Source organism: Anomaloglossus baeobatrachus, chromosome 10 (assembly GCF_048569485.1).
Source record: "Anomaloglossus baeobatrachus isolate aAnoBae1 chromosome 10, aAnoBae1.hap1, whole genome shotgun sequence".
NCBI lineage: Eukaryota > Metazoa > Chordata > Amphibia > Anura > Aromobatidae > Anomaloglossus > Anomaloglossus baeobatrachus.
In genome coordinates, this window is record NC_134362.1 from 213,271,109 (window position 1) to 213,290,220 (window position 19,112).

General features: G+C 53.9%; 1 protein-coding gene across 1 annotated transcript in view; it reads left to right on the forward strand.

The window, feature by feature from the left end:
• Window positions 1-16,258, forward strand: part of CALB2 (calbindin 2) — a 30,324-nt gene extending 14,066 nt beyond the window's left edge. The window contains exons 6-11 of the mRNA XM_075325347.1: window positions 3,297-3,374; window positions 13,315-13,370; window positions 13,534-13,573; window positions 13,815-13,868; window positions 14,987-15,058; window positions 15,754-16,258. Of these exons, the coding sequence (XP_075181462.1) occupies window positions 3,297-3,374; window positions 13,315-13,370; window positions 13,534-13,573; window positions 13,815-13,868; window positions 14,987-15,058; window positions 15,754-15,876 (423 nt within the window). The 3' untranslated portion in view covers window positions 15,877-16,258. The remainder of the gene's footprint in view (window positions 1-3,296; window positions 3,375-13,314; window positions 13,371-13,533; window positions 13,574-13,814; window positions 13,869-14,986; window positions 15,059-15,753) is intronic.
• Window positions 16,259-19,112: the final 2,854 nt, after the last annotated feature.

Sequence of the window (19,112 nt, forward strand, 5' to 3'; positions counted from 1 at the left end):
CCTGAGGGCCAATCCTGGGAGTGTGGGATAACCGGCTGTGGGGCCCCTGGGGGACAATCCTGGGGGTGTGAGATAAACGGCTGTGGGGCCCCTGGGGGCCAATCCTGGGGGTGTGGGATAACCGGCTGTGGGGCCCCTGGGGGCCAATCCTGGGGATATGGGATAACGACTGTGGGGTCCCTGGGGGCCAATCCTGGGAGTGTGGGATAACCGGCTGTGGGGTCCCTGGGGCACAATCCTGGGGGTGTGGGATAACCGGCTGTGGGGTCCCTGGGGGCCAATCCTGGGAGTGTGGGATAACCGGCTGTGGGGTCCCTGGGGGCCAATCCTGGGGGTGTGGGATAACCGACTGTGGGGTCCCTGGGGGCCAATCCTGGGAGTGTGGGATAACCGGCTGTGGGGTCCCTGGGGGCCAATCCTGGGAGTGTGGGATAACCGGCTGTGGGGTCCCTGGGGGCCAATCCTGGGAGTGTGGGATAACCGGCTGTGGGGTCCCTGGGGGCCAATCCTGGGGGTGTGGGATAACTGGCTGTGGGGTCCCTGGGGGCCAATCCTGGGGATATGGGATAACCGGCTGTGGGGTCCCTGGGGGCCAATCCTGGGGGAGTGGGATAACCGGCTGTGGGGTCTCTGGGGGCCAATCCTGGGAGTGTGGGATAACCGGCTGTGGGGTCCCTGGGGGACAATCCTGGGAGTGTGGGATAACTGGCTGTGGGGTCCCTGGGGGACAATCCTGGGGGTGTGGGATAACTGGCTGTGGGGTCCCTGGGGGACAATCCTGGGGATATGGGATAACCGACTGTGGGGTCCCTGGGGGGCCAATCCTGGGAGTGTGGGATAACTGGCTGTGGGGTCCCTGGGGGCCAATCCTGGGAGTGTGGGATAACCGGCTGTGGGGTCCCTGGGGGACAATCCTGGGGGTGTGGGATAACTGGCTGTGGGGTCCCTGGGGGACAATCCTGGGGGTCTGGGATAACTGGCTGTGGGGTCCCTGGGGGCCAATCCTGGGGATATGGGATAACCGACTGTGGGGTCCCTGGGGGCCAATCCTGGGAGTGTGGGATAACTGGCTGTGGGGTCCCTGGGGGCCAATCCTGGGAGTGTGGGATAACCGGCTGTGGGGTCCCTGGGGGACAATCCTGGGGGTGTGGGATAACTGGCTGTGGGGTCCCTGGGGGACAATCCTGGGGGTGTGGGATAACTGGCTGTGGGGTCCCTGGGGGCCAATCCTGGGGATATGGGATAACCGGCTGTGGGGTCCCTGAGGGCCAATCCTGGGAGTGTGGGATAACTGGCTGTGGGGCCCCTGGGGGCCAATCCTGGGGATATGGGATAACCGGCTGTGGGGTCCCTGGGGGACAATCCTGGGGGTGTGGGATAACCGGCTGTGGGGTCCCTGGGGGCCAATCCTGGGAGTGTGGGATAACCGGCTGTGGGGTCCCTGGGGGCCAATCCTGGGGGTGTGGGATAACCGGCTGTGGGGTCCCTGGGGGCCAATCCTGGGGGTTTGGGATAACTAGCTGTGGGGTCCCTGGGGGCCAATCCTGGGGGTGTGGGATAACTGGCTGTGGGGTCCCTGGGGGCCAATCCTGGGGATATGGGATAACCGGCTGTGGGGTCCCTGGGGGCCAATCCTGGGAGTGTGGGATAACTGGCTGTGGGGCCCCTGGGGGCCAATCCTGGGGATATGGGATAACCGGCTGTGGGGTCCCTGAGGGCCAATCCTGGGAGTGTGGGATAACTGGCTGTGGGGTCCCTGGGGGCCAATCCTGGGGGTGTGGGATAACCGGCTGTGGGGTCCCTGGGGGCCAATCCTGGGGATATGGGATAACCGGCTATGGGGTCCCTGGGGGCCAATCCTGGGGGTGTGGGATAACTGGCTGTGGGGTCCCTGGGGGCCAATCCTGGGGGTGTGGGATAACTGGCTGTGGGGTCCCTTGGGGCCAATCCTGGGGATATGGGATAACTGGCTGTGGGGTCCCTGGGGGCCAATCCTGGGGTTGTGGGATAACCGGCTGTGGGGTCCCTGGGGGCCAATCCTGGGGTTGTGGGATAACCGGCTGTGGGGTCCCTGGGGGTCAATCCTGGGAGTGTGGGATAACCGGCTGTGGGGTCCCTGGGGGCCAATCCTGGGAGTGTGGGATAACCGGCTGTGGGGTCCCTGGGGGGCAATCCTGGGGGTGTGGAATAACCGGCTGTGGGGTCCCTGGGGGGCAATCCTGGGGGTGTGGGATAACCGGCTGTGGGGTCCCTGGTGGCCAATCCTGGGGGTGTGGGATAACCGGCTGTGGGGTCCCTGGGGGCCAATCCTGGGAGTGTGGGAGATGACCGGCTGTGGGGTCCCTGGGGGCCAATCCTGGGGGTGTGGGATAACCGGCTGTGGGGTCCCTGGGGGCCAATCCTGGGGGTGTGGGATAACCGGCTGTGGGGTCTCTGGGGCCAATCCTGGGGATGTGGGATAACTGGCTGTGGGGTCCCTGGGGGCCAATCCTGGGGGAGTGGGATAACCGGCTGTGGGGTCTCTGGGGCCAATCCTGGGGATGTGGGATAACTGGCTGTGGGGTCCCTGGGGGCCAATCCTGGGGGTGTGGAATAACTGGCTGTGGTGTCCCTTGGGGTCAATCCTGGGGGTGTGGGATAACCGGCTGTGGGGTCCCTGGGGGCCAATCCTGGGAGTGTGGGATAACTGGCTGTGGGGTCCCTGGGGGCCAATCCTGGGGGTGTGGAATAACCGGCTGTGGTGTCCCTTGGGGCCAATCCTGGGGGTGTGGGATAACCGGCTGTGGGGTCCCTGGGGGCCAATCCTGGGGGTGTGGGATAACCGTCTGTGGGGTCCCTGGGGGCCAATCCTGGGGGTGTGGGATAACTGGCTGTGGGGTCCCTGGGGGCCAATCCTGGGGGTGTGGGATAACCGGCTGTGGGGTCCCTGGGGGCCAATCCTGGGAGTGTGGGATAACCGGCTGTGGGGTCCCTGGGGGCCAATCCTGGGAGTGTGGGATAACCGGCTGTGGGGTCCCTGGGGGCCAATCCTGGGAGTGTGGGATAACCGGCTGTGGGGTCCCTGGGGGCCAATCCTGGGAGTGTGGGATAACCGGCTGTGGGGTCCCTGGGGGCCAATCCTGGGAGTGTGGGATAACCGGCTGTGGGGTCCCTGGGGGCCAATCCTGGGAGTGTGGGATAACCGGCTGTGGGGTCCCTGGGGGCCAATCCTGGGGATATGGGATAACCGGCTATGGGGTCCCTGGGGGCCAATCCTGGGAGTGTGGGATAACCGGCCGTATCTCTGACTCCTGCAGGGATTCCTGTCCGATCTGCTGAAGAAGGCAAACCGACCCTTCGATGAAAAGAAGCTCCATGAGTACACGCAGACTATAGTGAGTACACCCCTCCAATAGTGAGTACACCCCTTCAATAATGAGTACATGCAGACTAAAGTGAGTACACCCCTCCAATAGGAAGTACACACCTCCAATAGGGAGTACACCACTCTAATAGGGAGTACACCCCTCCAATAGTGAGTACACCCCTCCAATAATGAGTACACCACTGCAATAGGGAGTACACCCTACTATAGTGAATACACGCAGACTATAGTGAGTACACCCCTCCAATAGTGAGTGTCAGGGAAAGGGGGAGGAAGTGGAAGTTACACCCCCCCTTTCCACTAAACCAATCACGTGACTCGCTCTCTAGCGCCCCTCTTATACTCAGGCCAATTATGGAATTGCCCGACAATAAGCAAGGAGGCCGCTATTCTATGCTGATGATTGAAGGGATCCCGGTGAGAGTAAGGTATATACTCCCCCGACTCCAGCGAGCGGAATATATCTAATCCGCCCCTGATCTCACTGGTCACCCCACAATGATCCTTGGCATAAACTCGCTGCCACCAATCGATTACGATAGCTATTAAGCCGAGCTCACAGACGTTGGATTCAGGATCGAGATAATAGAACAGCCCAAGATTAAATTATATATTTTTAATCGCCTTAAAGGCACACTAGAGACTACAATATATACAATATGGAATTTACAGAATATATATATATATATAGGTCAGAGTACATTATGTGTCTTGCCACAGGGGAGCGCCGTTTGACCAGGGTTTCATGGACTTCCTCACATGTATAGTACGCAGGACCCCCGAGTAAAGACAAGCCAAGAATGTCCACATTGTCTTTATCAAACTGGCTACATTCCATGTCCCCTCCCACCTGGTGACCACGCAGGGGTGTACTGCCCCACCTCTGTCCAGAGTCTAAAATAATATCCCAAAGTGAATATGATCCACAACTCCGGACTGGGAGGTCCGATCGGGATGGTTCTGGTGTCATCAGATCCATTTGTGTCCCCTCTGCATACCGAGTCCAAGCATGACTCCTCTACCGGACTCCTACACGCAGTTCTCTGTATCTCACCGCCCCAGGGCGCGACAAAGAATTCGAGGGTATCCAGAGGTGCAGCTTGGAGTCCCGATTTTAACGATGTAGTGAGTGTATGGCTCAGACGCACGGTAATATCATAACTGTGTATGACATTGGGGAGCCAGGAATATGAACTCCTGCTGGGAACGAGGGTCTTGGATCCCTTTGAAGCTTCTCAAGGTTTTCCAGTTCCCCACCCACTCCCTTGATGAATGGACATATCCCCCCAGGGGGGTCTTCCTCTGGCTTGGCAGGGTAATTGGATTTGACACCCAGATGCTGATCTCTGGCAGAACAGGATGTGTGTTCTCCTGGCTGCGCTGTAAGGGGGGTAAGTTGGGGATATGTACAGTGACAGCCAACTGACCTCTGTCATAACTCTCGTAATATATTTCAGCATAATCCTCAGTGAGTACACCCCTCCAATAGTGAGTACACCCCTCCAATAGTGAGTACACCCCTCCATTAGTGAGTACACCCCTCCAATAGTGAGTACACCCCTCCAATAGTGAGTACACCCCTCCATTAGTGAGTACACCCCTCCAATAGTGAGTACACCCCTCCATTAGTGAGTACACCCCTCCAATAGTGAGTACACCCCTCCAATAGTGAGTACAACCCTCCATTAGTGAGTACACCCTTCCAATAGTGAGTACACTCCCTCCAATAGTGAGTACACCCTTCCAATAGTGAGTACACTCCCTCCAATAGTGAGTACACCCCTCCAATAGTGAGTACAACCCTCCATTAGTGAGTACACCCCTCCAATAGTGAGTACAACCCTCCATTAGTGAGTACACCCTTCCAATAGTGAGTACACTCCCTCCAATAGTGAGTACACCCTTCCAATAGTGAGTACAACCCTCCATTAGTGAGTACACCCCTCCAATAGTGAGTACAACCCTCCATTAGTGAGTACACCCCTCCAATAGTGAGTACACCCCTCCAATAGTGAGTACAACCCTCCATTAGTGAGTACACCCCTCCAATAGTGAGTACACCCCTCCAATAGTGAGTACACCCCTCCATTAGTGAGTACACCCCTCCAATAGTGAGTACACCCCTCCAATAGTGAGTACACCCCTCCATTAGTGAGTACACCCCTCCAATAGTGAGTACACCCCTCCAATAGTGAGTACAACCCTCCATTAGTGAGTACACCCTTCCAATAGTGAGTACACTCCCTCCAATAGTGAGTACACCCTTCCAATAGTGAGTACACTCCCTCCAATAGTGAGTACACCCCTCCAATAGTGAGTACAACCCTCTATTAGTGAGTACACCCTTCCAATAGTGAGTACACTCCCTCCAATAGTGAGTACAACCCTCCATTAGTGAGTACACTCCCTCCAATAGTGAGTACACTCCCTCCAATAGTGAGTACACCCTTCCAATAGTGAGTACACTCCCTCCAATAGTGAGTACACCCCTCCAATAGTGAGTACAACCCTCCATTAGTGAGTACACTCCCTCCAATAGTGAGTACACTCCCTCCAATAGTGAGTACACCCCTCCAATAGTGAGTACACCCTTCCAATAGTGAGTACACCCTTCCAATAGTTAGTACACCCCTCCATTAGTGAGTACACCCAGACTATAGTGAGTACACCCTTCCAATAGTGAGTACACCCCTCCAATAGTGAGTACACCCAAGACTTAAGCCAGCTTTACACGTTGCAATTAGTTGTACAATCGCATTTGCGATGGGACACGCCCCGGTTGCATACGGGATCTAATGAGATCACACGTAGGTCGTTCATTTGCGGTCACACGAGCGTTACTAGTCTATGTTAAATTGATCAATTTTGTGTGCGATCCTTTAGATCATGTGTTCTGTGACGTATGCATTGGGCACCTTTTTTTTTTTATTTATTTATTGACTTGCCAAGCGTGTGTAATGTGTAGGGATGCGTTTTTACTATGTCATCTGCCATTCAGCTCTGCTACATGGCCGCTAACAGCAGACACAGACAGCCATGTAGCAGAGCTGAATAGCCGCTGACAGCAGACACAGACAGCCATGTAGCAGAGCTGAATAGCCGCTGACAGCAGACACAGACAGCCATGTAGCAGAGCTGAATGGTAGATGACAGCAGACACAGACAGCCATGTAGCAGAGCTGAATGGTAGATGACAGCAGACACAGACAGCCATGTAGCAGAGCTGAATAGCCGCTGACAGCAGACACAGACAGCCATGTAGCAGAGCTGAATGGTAGATGACAGCAGACACAGACAGCCATGTAGCAGAGCTGAATGGTAGATGACAGCAGACACAGACAGCCATGTAGCAGAGCTGAATGGCAGATGACAGCAGACACAGACAGCCATGTAGCAGAGCTGAATAGCCACTAACAGCAGACACAGACAGCCATGTAGCAGAGCTGAATAGCCACTAACAGCAGACACAGACAGCCATGTAGCAGAGCTGAATGGCCACTAACAGCAGACACAGACAGCCATGTAGCAGAGCTGAATAGCCGCTGACAGCAGACACAGACAGCCATGTAGCAGAGCTGAATGGTAGATGACAGCAGACACAGACAGCCATGTAGCAGAGCTGAATGGTAGATGACAGCAGACACAGACAGCCATGTAGCAGAGCTGAATGGCAGATGACAGCAGACACAGACAGCCATGTAGCAGAGCTGAATAGCCACTAACAGCAGACACAGACAGCCATGTAGCAGAGCTGAATAGCCACTAACAGCAGACACAGACAGCCATGTAGCAGAGCTGAATGGCCACTAACAGCAGACACAGACAGCCATGTAGCAGAGCTGAATAGCCGCTGACAGCAGACACAGACAGCCATGTAGCAGAGCTGAATGGCAGATGACAGCAGACACAGACAGCCATGTAGCAGAGCTGAATGGCAGATGACAGCAGACACAGACAGCCATGTAGCAGAGCTGAATAGCCGCTGACAGCAGACACAGACAGCCATGTAGCAGAGCTGAATGGCAGATGACAGCAGACACAGACAGCCATGTAGCAGAGCTGAATGGCAGATGACAGCAGACACAGACAGCCATGTAGCAGAGCTGAATAGCCGCTGACAGCAGACACAGACAGCCATGTAGCAGAGCTGAATAGCCGCTGACAGCAGACACAGACAGCCATGTAGCAGAGCTGAATGGTAGATGACAGCAGACACAGACAGCCATGTAGCAGAGCTGAATGGTAGATGACAGCAGACACAGACAGCCATGTAGCAGAGCTGAATGGCAGATGACAGCAGACACAGACAGCCATGTAGCAGAGCTGAATAGCCACTAACAGCAGACACAGACAGCCATGTAGCAGAGCTGAATAGCCACTAACAGCAGACACAGACAGCCATGTAGCAGAGCTGAATGGCCACTAACAGCAGACACAGACAGCCATGTAGCAGAGCTGAATGGCAGATGACAGCAGACACAGACAGCCATGTAGCAGAGCTGAATGGCCGATGACAGCAGACACAGACAGCCATGTAGCAGAGCTGAATGTCCGCTGACAGCAGACACAGACAGCCATGTAGCAGAGCTGAATGGCAGATGACAGTAGACACAGACAGCCATGTAGCAGAGCTGAATGTCCGCTGACAGCAGACACAGACAGCCATGTAGCAGAGCTGAATAGCCGCTGACAGCAGACACAGACAGCCATGTAGCAGAGCTGAATGGCCGCTGACAGCAGACACAGACAGCCATGTAGCAGAGCTGAATGGCAGATGACAGCAGCCACAGACAGAGCCATGTAGCAGAGCTGAATAGCCACTGACAGCAGACACAGACAGCCATGTAGCAGAGCTGAATGGCAGATGACAGCAGCCACAGACAGAGCCATGTAGCAGAGCTGAATGGCCGCTGACAGCAGCCACAGACAGCCATGTAGCAGAGCTGAATGGCAGATGACAGCAGACACAGACAGCCATGTAGCAGAGCTGAATGGCAGATGACAGCAGACACAGACAGCCATGTAGCAGAGCTGAATGGCCGCTGACAGCAGACATAGACAGCCATGTAGCAGAGCTGAATGGCAGATGACAGCAGACACAGACAGCCATGTAGCAGAGCTGAATGGCCGCTGACAGCAGACACAGACAGCCATGTAGCAGAGCTGAATGTCCGCTGACAGCAGACACAGACAGCCATGTAGCAGAGCTGAATGGCCGCTGACAGCAGACATAGACAGCCATGTAGCAGAGCTGAATGCCGCTGACAGCAGACACAGACAGCCATGTAGCAGAGCTGAATGGCCGCTGACAGCAGACACAGACAGCCATGTAGCAGAGCTGAATGTCCGCTGACAGCAGACACAGACAGCCATGTAGCAGAGCTGAATGGCCGCTGACAGCAGACACAGACAGCCATGTAGCAGAGCTGAATGGCAGATGACAGCAGACACAGACAGCCATGTAGCAGAGCTGAATGGCCGCTGACAGCAGACATAGACAGCCATGTAGCAGAGCTGAATGTCCGCTGACAGCAGACATAGACAGCCATGTAGCAGAGCTGAATACCGCTGACAGCAGACACAGACAGCCATGTAGCAGAGCTGAATGGCCGCTGACAGCAGACATAGACAGCCATGTAGCAGAGCTGAATGGCCGCTGACAGCAGACACAGACAGCCATGTAGCAGAGCTGAATAGCCGCTGACAGCAGACACAGACAGCCATGTAGCAGAGCTGAATGGCCGCTGACAGCAGACACAGACAGCCATGTAGCAGAGCTGAATGTCCGCTGACCGCAGACACAGACAGCCATGTAGCAGAGCTGAATGTCCGCTGACAGCAGACACAGACAGCCATGTAGCAGAGCTGAATGGCCGCTGACAGCAGACACAGACAGCCATGTAGCAGAGCTGAATGGCCGCTGACAGCAGACACAGACAGCCATGTAGCAGTGCTGAATGGCCGCTGACAGCAGGCACAGACAGCCATGTAGCAGAGCTGAATAGCCGCTGACAGCAGACACAGACAGCCATGTAGCAGAGCTGAATGGCCGCTGACAGCAGACACAGACAGCCATGTAGCAGAGCTGAATGGCCGCTGACAGCAGACATAGACAGAGCCATGTAGCAGAGCTGAATGGCCGCTGACAGCAGACATAGACAGAGCCATGTAGCAGAGCTGAATGGCCGCTGACAGCAGACATAGACAGAGCCATGTAGCAGAGCTGAATGGCCGCTGACAGCAGACACAGACAGCCATGTAGCAGAGCTGAATGTCCGCTGACAGCAGACACAGACAGCCATGTAGCAGAGCTGAATGACCGCTGACAGCAGACACAGACAGCCATGTAGCAGAGCTGAATGGCCGCTGACAGCAGACATAGACAGCCATGTAGCAGAGCTGAATGGCCGCTGACAGCAGACACAGACAGCCATGTAGCAGAGCTGAATGGCCGCTGACAGCAGACATAGACAGAGCCATGTAGCAGAGCTGAATACCGCTGACAGCAGACACAGACAGCCATGTAGCAGAGCTGAATGTCCGCTGACAGCAGACACAGACAGCCATGTAGCAGAGCTGAATGACCGCTGACAGCAGACACAGACAGCCATGTAGCAGAGCTGAATGGCCGCTGACAGCAGACACAGACAGCCATGTAGCAGAGCTGAATGTCCGCTGACAGCAGACACAGACAGCCATGTAGCAGAGCTGAATGACCGCTGACAGCAGACACAGACAGCCATGTAGCAGAGCTGAATGGCCGCTGACAGCAGACACAGACAGCCATGTAGCAGAGCTGAATGTCCGCTGACAGCAGACACAGACAGCCATGTAGCAGAGCTGAATGGCCGCTGACAGCAGACACAGACAGCCATGTAGCAGAGCTGAATGGCAGATGACAGCAGACACAGACACAGCCATGTATCAGAGCTGAATGGCCGCTGACAGCAGACATAGACAGCCATGTAGCAGAGCTGAATGGCCGCTGACAGCAGACACAGACAGCCATGTAGCAGAGCTGAATGTCCGCTGACAGCAGACACAGACAGCCATGTAGCAGAGCTGAATGGCCGCTGACAGCAGACATAGACAGAGCCATGTAGCAGAGCTGAATACCGCTGACAGCAGACACAGACAGCCATGTAGCAGAGCTGAATGGCAGATGACAGCAGACACAGACAGCCATGTAGCAGAGCTGAATGACCGCTGACAGCAGACACAGACAGCCATGTAGCAGAGCTGAATGGCCGCTGACAGCAGACACAGACAGCCATGTAGCAGAGCTGAATGTCCGCTGACAGCAGACACAGACAGCCATGTAGCAGAGCTGAATGGCCGCTGACAGCAGGCACAGACAGCGGCTATTCAGCTCTGCTACATGGCTAGCAGCAGACACAGACAGCCATGTAGCAGAGCTGAATGGCAGCTGACAGCAGACATAGACAGCCATGTAGCAGAGCTGAATGGCCGCTGACAGCAGACACAGACAGCCATGTAGCAGAGCTGAATGGCAGATGACAGCAGACACAGACACAGCCATGTAGCAGAGCTGAATGGCCGCTGACAGCAGACACAGACAGCCATGTAGCAGAGCTGAATGGCAGATGACAGCAGACACAGACACAGCCATGTAGCAGAGCTGAATGGCCGCTGACAGCAGACACAGACAGCCATGTAGCAGAGCTGAATGGCAGATGACAGCAGACACAGACACAGCCATGTAGCAGAGCTGAATGGCCGCTGACAGCAGACACAGACAGCCATGTAGCAGAGCTGAATGGCAGCTGACAGCAGACATAGACAGCCATGTAGCAGAGCTGAATAGCCGCTGACAGCAGACACAGACAGCCATGTAGCAGAGCTGAATGGCAGATGACAGCAGACACAGACACAGCCATGTAGCAGAGCTGAATGGCCGCTGACAGCAGACATAGACAGCCATGTAGCAGAGCTGAATGGCCGCTGACAGCAGACACAGACAGCCATGTAGCAGAGCTGAATGGCAGATGACAGCAGACACAGACACAGCCATGTAGCAGAGCTGAATGGCCGCTGACAGCAGACACAGACAGCCATGTAGCAGAGCTGAATGGCCGCTGACAGCAGACACAGACAGCCATGTAGCAGAGCTGAATGTCCGCTGACAGCAGACACAGACAGCCATGTAGCAGAGCTGAATGGCCGCTGACAGCAGACATAGACAGAGCCATGTAGCAGAGCTGAATACCGCTGACAGCAGACACAGACAGCCATGTAGCAGAGCTGAATGGCCGCTGACAGCAGACACAGACAGCCATGTAGCAGAGCTGAATGTCCGCTGACAGCAGACACAGACAGCCATGTAGCAGAGCTGAATGGCCGCTGACAGCAGACACAGACAGCCATGTAGCAGAGCTGAATGTCCGCTGACAGCAGACACAGACAGCCATGTAGCAGAGCTGAATGGCAGGTGACAGCAGACACAGACAGCCATGTAGCAGAGCTGAATGGCCGCTGACAGCAGACACAGACAGCCATGTAGCAGAGCTGAATGGCCGCTGACAGCAGACACAGACAGCCATGTAGCAGAGCTGAATGGCCGCTGACAGCAGACACAGACAGCCATGTAGCAGAGCTGAATGGCCGCTGACAGCAGACACAGACAGCCATGTAGCAGAGCTGAATGGCCGCTGACAGCAGACACAGACAGCCATGTAGCAGAGCTGAATGGCCGCTGACAGCAGACAAAGAAAGAGCCGCACGATCAGAATGAACTCGGGTGAACTTCACCCGACTTCATGGTCATGCTGCGGCTCTGTCTGTGTCGCGCCCTGATTAGCGGTCACCAGTGAAGGGATTACCGGTGACCGCTAAACTCCTGAGTAACTGAATTGAGCAGCCCTCTCTCATACTCACCGATCCCCGATCCCCGGCGCTGCACGGCGTTCACACTGCTCCGGTGGCTTTTACTGTTTTGAAAAAGCCGGCCGCCCATTAAACAATCTTGTATTCCCTGCTTTCCCCGCCCACAGGCGCCTATGATTGGTTGCAGAGAGACACGCCCCCACGCTGAGTGACAGGTGTCACACTGCACCCAATCACAGCAGCCGGTGGGCGGGTCTATACTGTGCAGTGAAATAAATAATTAAAAAAAACGGCGTGCGGTGCCCCCCAATATTAATACCAGCCAGATAAAGCCATACGGCTGAAGGCTGGTGTTCTCAGGATGGGGAGCTTCACGTTATGGGGAGCCCCCCACCCTAACAATATCAGTCAGCAGCCGCCCAGAATTGCCGCATACATTATATGCGACAGTTCTGGGGCTGTACCCGGCTCTTCCCGATTTGCCCTGGTGCGTTGGCAAATCAGGGTAATAAGGAGTTAATGGCAGCCCAATACGAGATTGTTTAATGGGCGGCCGGCTTTTTCAAAACAGTAAAAGCCGCCGCAGCAGTGTGAATGCCGTGCAGCGCCGGGGATCGGTGAGTATATGAGAGAGGGGGTAAGAGGGATAGACTGACATGGACAGAGGGACAGAGATAGTGACCGACTGACAGAGATTAGTGCATGACAGACATTGTGAGGCGCTTCAGCTTTTTAGCTGCGCTCTGAAGCGGACCTTTTTAAAGCTGCGGTGCAGAGCGCACACCTGCGCACATAGCCTCAGACACCACAATCGTATGAGGGATGTCACACGTTACAATTCACTAGGTTCGTGCAACAAAACGCTCAATTCTAGAGAAAGATACGATGTGTTTGCGATCAACGGTTTTGCGTTCAATCCTGATCGCACGTAGGTGTCACACGCAGATACCTCACAACGATGCCGGATGTGCGTCACTTACAACGTGACCCCAACGACGGATTGTGAGATATATTGAAGCGTGTATAGCGGGCTTTATACTGGGGGATTGATGGCGGCTGCTGCGTGCAGAGCCGCGGAGCTCACACTCTATCTCTGTGCTTTGCAGCTCCGCATGTTTGATCTGAATGGAGACGGGAAGCTCTGCCTGTCGGAGATGTCCAGGTAAGGGGCGGCCAGGGTCACCTCCTCACTTGTGCAGCTCCTCCTTAAGGAGCGCCCTCTACAGGTGAGCAGGAGGAAGTGGAGGATTTGTCTTGCTCCGCCCCTATTAAAGTGACAGTGCTCACAAGACGGCGGCCGTGCTGATCCGTGCTCTCTGTTACAGGCTGCTCCCGGTGCAGGAAAACTTCCTACTGAAGTTTCAGGTAAGGACGGTCCGCTCATGGTCTACGGTGACTGTAATGGGGGAGACAATGGCCCTGACGCCCAGGGAGAGCGGTGATGGGGGCAGCAGAGGACGAAGCTGTGCCCGGGAGCCGTGCATCCGGGCCTCACACACCGAACTGCAGGCCACGCCCTCTGAGTCTGGGCTGGGGGTCTCCCCTGTATTCGGGGGGGTCTGCCGGGCTAGTCACTTGCACTGAACCGTTCCCTGTCGTCTCTCAGGGTATGAAGCTGAGCAGCGAGGAATTCAACGCAATATTCAACTTCTACGACAAGGTAATGGTGGGGGAGGGGCAGCAAGGGCGGAGCCAACAGACCAGCGGGGGACAGCAGCATGGGGCGGCGCCAACAGGCCAGTGGGGGAGGGCAGCATGGGGTGGAGCTAACAGACCAGCGGGGGAGGGCAGCATGAGGCGCAGCCTACAGGCCAGCATGGGATGTGGTCGGGCCCAGCAAGGGCGGAGCCAACAGGCCAGCAGGGGAGGGGCAGCATAAGGCGCAGCCTACAGGCCAGCATGGGGTGTGGGCGGGGCAAGAAAGGGCGGAGCCAATAGGCCAGCGGGGCAGGACAGCATGGGGCGGAGCTAACAGTCCAGCGTGGGTGGGCAGCATGAGGCGCAGCTTACAGGCCAGCATGGGATGTGGTCGGGCCCAGCAAGGGCGGAGCCAACAGGCCAGCAGGGGAGGGACAGCATAAGGCGCAGCCTACAGGCCAGCATGGGGTATGGGTGGGGCCAGCAAGGGCAGAGCCAACAGGCCAGCGGGGGAGAGCAGCATGGGGCGGAGCCAACAGGCCAGTATGGGGTATGGGCGGGCCCAGCAAGGGCGGAGCCAACAGGCCAGTGGGGGAGGGGCAGCATAAGTCACAGCCTACAGGCCAGCATGGGGTATGGTCGGGGCCAGCAAGGGCAGAGCCAACAGGCCAGCGGAGGAGGGACAGCATGGGGTGGAGCCAACAGGCCAGCGGGGGAGGGCATCATGGGGCGGAGCTAACAGACCAGCATGGGGTGTGGGCGGGGTCAGCAAGGGCAGAGCCAACAGGCCAGCGGTGGGGGGGTCAGCATGGGGTGGAACCAACAGGCTAGCAGGGGAGAGCAGCATGGGGCGGAGTCAGCGGGAAAGGGGCCAACAAGAATAGGGTCAGCATGGGGTGAAGGCAAAGCCAGGACCATCATAGGGTGAGGACAGGGTCAGCATGGGGTGGGGCAAGGACAGGGCCAGCGTGGGGGCGGTGACGGCATGAAGCGATGTCAGAGCCAGCGTGGGGCAGGGAGAGAGCCAGCATGGAGTGAGGGCCTATGAGGTGGGGGTGAAGACAGCATGGTGTGGGGGTGGGGCCAGTATTAGGTGGGGGTGGGGCCAGCATGGTGTGACCTTTTGAACTCTTATTTCAGGATGGGAACGGATACATTGACGAGCACGAGCTGGACGCTTTACTGAAGGATTTTTTTGAAAAGAGCAAAAAGGTGAGAATAGAAAACATAAACTACAGTCTGTGGGTGATGGGGGGATGACATTAGTGCAAATAGAGACAAATGTAGGATGTTTTACCCCCATATGGGGCAGATATGGGAGTACTTACCCCGGAGGGGGACAGAGGAGTCTGGAGGAGGAGGGGTGGACAGAGGAGTCTGGAGGGAGGACAGAGTAGTTTGGAGGAGAAGGAGGGAGGACAGTGGAGGAGGGAGGACAGAGGAGTCTGGAGGGGGAGGACAAAGGAGTCTGGAGGAGGGAGGACAGAATAGTCTGGAGGAGGGAGGACAGAGGAGTCTGGAGATGGAAGGATAGAGGAGGAGGGAGGACCAAGGAGTCTGGAGGGGGAGGACAGAATAGTCTGGAGGAGGGAGGACAGAGGAGTCTGGAGGAAGAGAATGGAGGACAGAGGAGTCTGGAGGAAGAGGAGGGAGGTCAGAGGAGTCTGGAGGGGGAGGACAGAAGAGGAGGGAGGACAGAGGAGTCTGGAGGAGGGAGGACAGAAGATTCTGGAGGAGGGAGGACAGAAGATTCTGGAGGAGGAAAGACAGAGAAGTCTGGAGGAGGAGGAGGGAGGTCTGAGGAGTCTGGAGGAGGAGGAAGGACAGAGGAGTCTGGAGGAGTCGGGCCTACAGCCCTCCTAAGATGATGAGGGTTGTTGTGCCATCATCACGCTGCTGTCTTGCAGGAGGTGAACATTCAGAGTCTGACTGGCTATCGGCAGAGCATCATGTCGCTGTGTGACGGAGGTCGTCTGTACCGCAAAGAGCTGGAGCTCGTCCTCTGCAGTGATTCGCCCTCCATGAAGTAACTGGGCCCCTCCGCTCACAATCACCGCACCGCGCTCCTGTCTTCTGCCCCCACAAGTGAGAGACCGGGGGAGACTGCTGGGATGTGAGACCTCCCGACACGGAGAGGCACAGAATGAGGGCCGCACTGTCCACCAGGGCCCCTGCACTGACCCTGCACTGGGGCCTTCTCCATGGCGCCCCCTGGTGTCTTGTCCAAGATGTCTCTGTGTAGTCCCCCCGCCTCCCCCCTGGCTGCTCTCACTTTGTTGCCCACCGCCCTGGCTTCAGACGCTTGCCCCATATTTTGGTTTTCCTCAGAGTGGATCCGGGATTGTCATTTCTTTTTTGGTTTTTGCTTGTTCTCCTGATTTACCAAAGAATAAATAAAACGACCAATCCTGAGCGAGGACTCGTCACTGAGACAGGCACAGGGGGTATGGGGGAATACCAGACGATGGGGGTGGGGGAGGGGAACAATGTCTCTAGGGAAGGGGGAAGAGGGTGACCCCTGGAGAAACCTACCGCTAGCTCCCCTGACCTCCCTACATAGCTTCTGCACCTATACGGCGGTCAGGATACCTGGCCCTGGCTGACCCTGGAATAGGCCCTAGGGAAGGAATGGATGGGATGAGACCTAGTCAACCCCACCGAGAGCTGAAGATCACACAGCGAAAACAGAGGGGACTAGAAACTGGAATATAAGCGGCAATATAAGCGGGAATCTAAGCGGCAATATAAGCGGCAATATAAGCGGGAATATAAACGGGAATATAAACGGGAATATAAGCGGGAATAGAAACGGGAATAGAAACGGGAATATAAGCGGCAATATAAACGGGAATATAAGCGGAAATAGAAACAGGAATATAAGCGGGAATATAAGCGGGAATATAAGCGGCAATATAAACGGGAATATAAGCGGCAATATAAACGGGAATATAAGCGGGAATAGAAACAGGAATATAAGGGGAATATAAACGGGAATATAAGCGGCAATATAAACGGGAATATAAGCGGCAATATAAACGGGAATATAAGCGGGAATATAAACGGGAATATAAGCGGCAATATAAACGGGAATATAAGCGGGAATATAAGCGGGAATATAAACGGGAATATAAGCGGGAATATAAACGGGAATATAAGCGGCAATATAAGCGGGAATATAAACGGGAATATAAGCGGCAATATAAACGGGAATATAAGCGGCAATATAAGCGGGAATATAAACGGGAATATAAGCAGGAATATAAGCGGCAATATAAACGGAAATATAAGTGGGAATATAAGCGGCAATATAAATGGCAATATAAGCGGCAATATAAGCGGCAATATAAGCGAGAATATAAACGGGAATATAAACGGGAATATAAGCGGCAATATAAGCGGGAATATAAACGGGAATATAAGCAGCAATATAAGCGGCAATATAAGCGGGAATATAAACGGGAATATAAGCGGCAATATAAGCGGGAATATAAACGGGAATATAAGCGGGAATATAAGCGGGAATATGAGCGGCAATATAAGCGGGAATATAAGCGGGAATATAAACGGGAATATAAGCGGCAATATAAACGGGAATATAAGCGGCAATATAAGCGGGAATATAAACGGGAATATAAACGGGAATATAAGCGGGAATATGAGCGGGAATATAAACGGGAATATAAGCGGCAATATAAACGGGAATATAAGCGGCAATATAAGCGGGAATAGAAACGGGAATATAAGCGGCAATCTAAACGGGAATATAAGCGGCAATATAAACGGGAATATAAGCGGCAATATAAACGGGAATATAAACGGGAATATAAGCGGCAATATAAGCGGGAATATAAGCGGGAATATAAGCGGGCATATAAGCGGCAATATAAGCGGCAACATAAACGGGAATATAAGCGGCAATATAAACGGGAATATAAGCGGGAATATAAACGGGAATATAAGCGGCAATATAAACGGGAATATAAGCGGCAATATAAGCGGGAATATAAACGGGAATATAAGCGGCAATATAAACGGAAATATAAGCGGCAATATAAGCGGGAATATAAGCGGCAATATAAACGGGAATATGAGCGGGAATATAAACGGGAATATAAGCGGGAATATAAACGGTAATATAAGCGGGAATATAAGCGGGAATATAAGCGGCAATATAAAAGGGAATATAAGCGGCAATATAAACGGGAATATAAACGGGAATATAAGCGGGAATATAAGCGGGCATATAAGCGGCAATATAAACGGGAATATAAGCGGCAATATAAGCGGCAATATAAACGGGAATATAAGCGGCAATATAAACGGGAATATAAGCGGGAATATAAACGGGAATATAAGCGGCAATATAAGCGGCAACATAAACGGGAATATAAGCGGCAATATAAATGGCAATATAAGCGCCAATATAAGCGGCAATATAAGCGAGAATATAAACGGGAATATAAACGGGAATATAAGCGGCAATATAAGCGGGAATATAAACGGGAATATAAGCAGCAATATAAGCGGCAATATAAGCGGGAATATAAACGGGAATATAAGCGGCAATATAAGCGGGAATATAAACGGGAATATAAGCGGGAATATAAGCGGGAATATGAGCGGCAATATAAGCGGGAATATAAGCGGGAATATAAACGGGAATATAAGCGGCAATATAAACGGGAATATAAGCGGCAATATAAGCGGGAATATAAACGGGAATATAAACGGGAATATAAGCGGGAATATGAGCGGCAATATAAGCGGGAATATAAACGGGAATATAAGCGGCAATATAAACGGGAATATAAGCGGGAATATAAGCGGCAATATAAGCGGGAATAGAAACGGGAATATAAGCGGCAATCTAAACGGGAATATAAGCGGCAATATAAACGGCAATATAAACGGGAATATAAGCGGCAATATAAGCGGGAATATAAGCGGGAATATAAGCGGGCATATAAGCGGCAATATAAGCGGCAACATAAACGGGAATATAAGCGGCAATATAAGCGGCAATATAAACGGGAATATAAGCGGGAATATAAACGGGAATATAAGCGGCAATATAAATGGGAATATAAGCGGCAATATAAGCGGGAATATAAACGGGAATATAAGCGGCAATATAAACGGGAATATAAGCGGCAATATAAGCGGGAATATAAGCGGCAATATAAGCGGGAATATAAGCGGCAATATAAGCGGGAATATAAACGGGAATATAAGCGGCAATATAAGCGGGAATATAAACGGGAATATA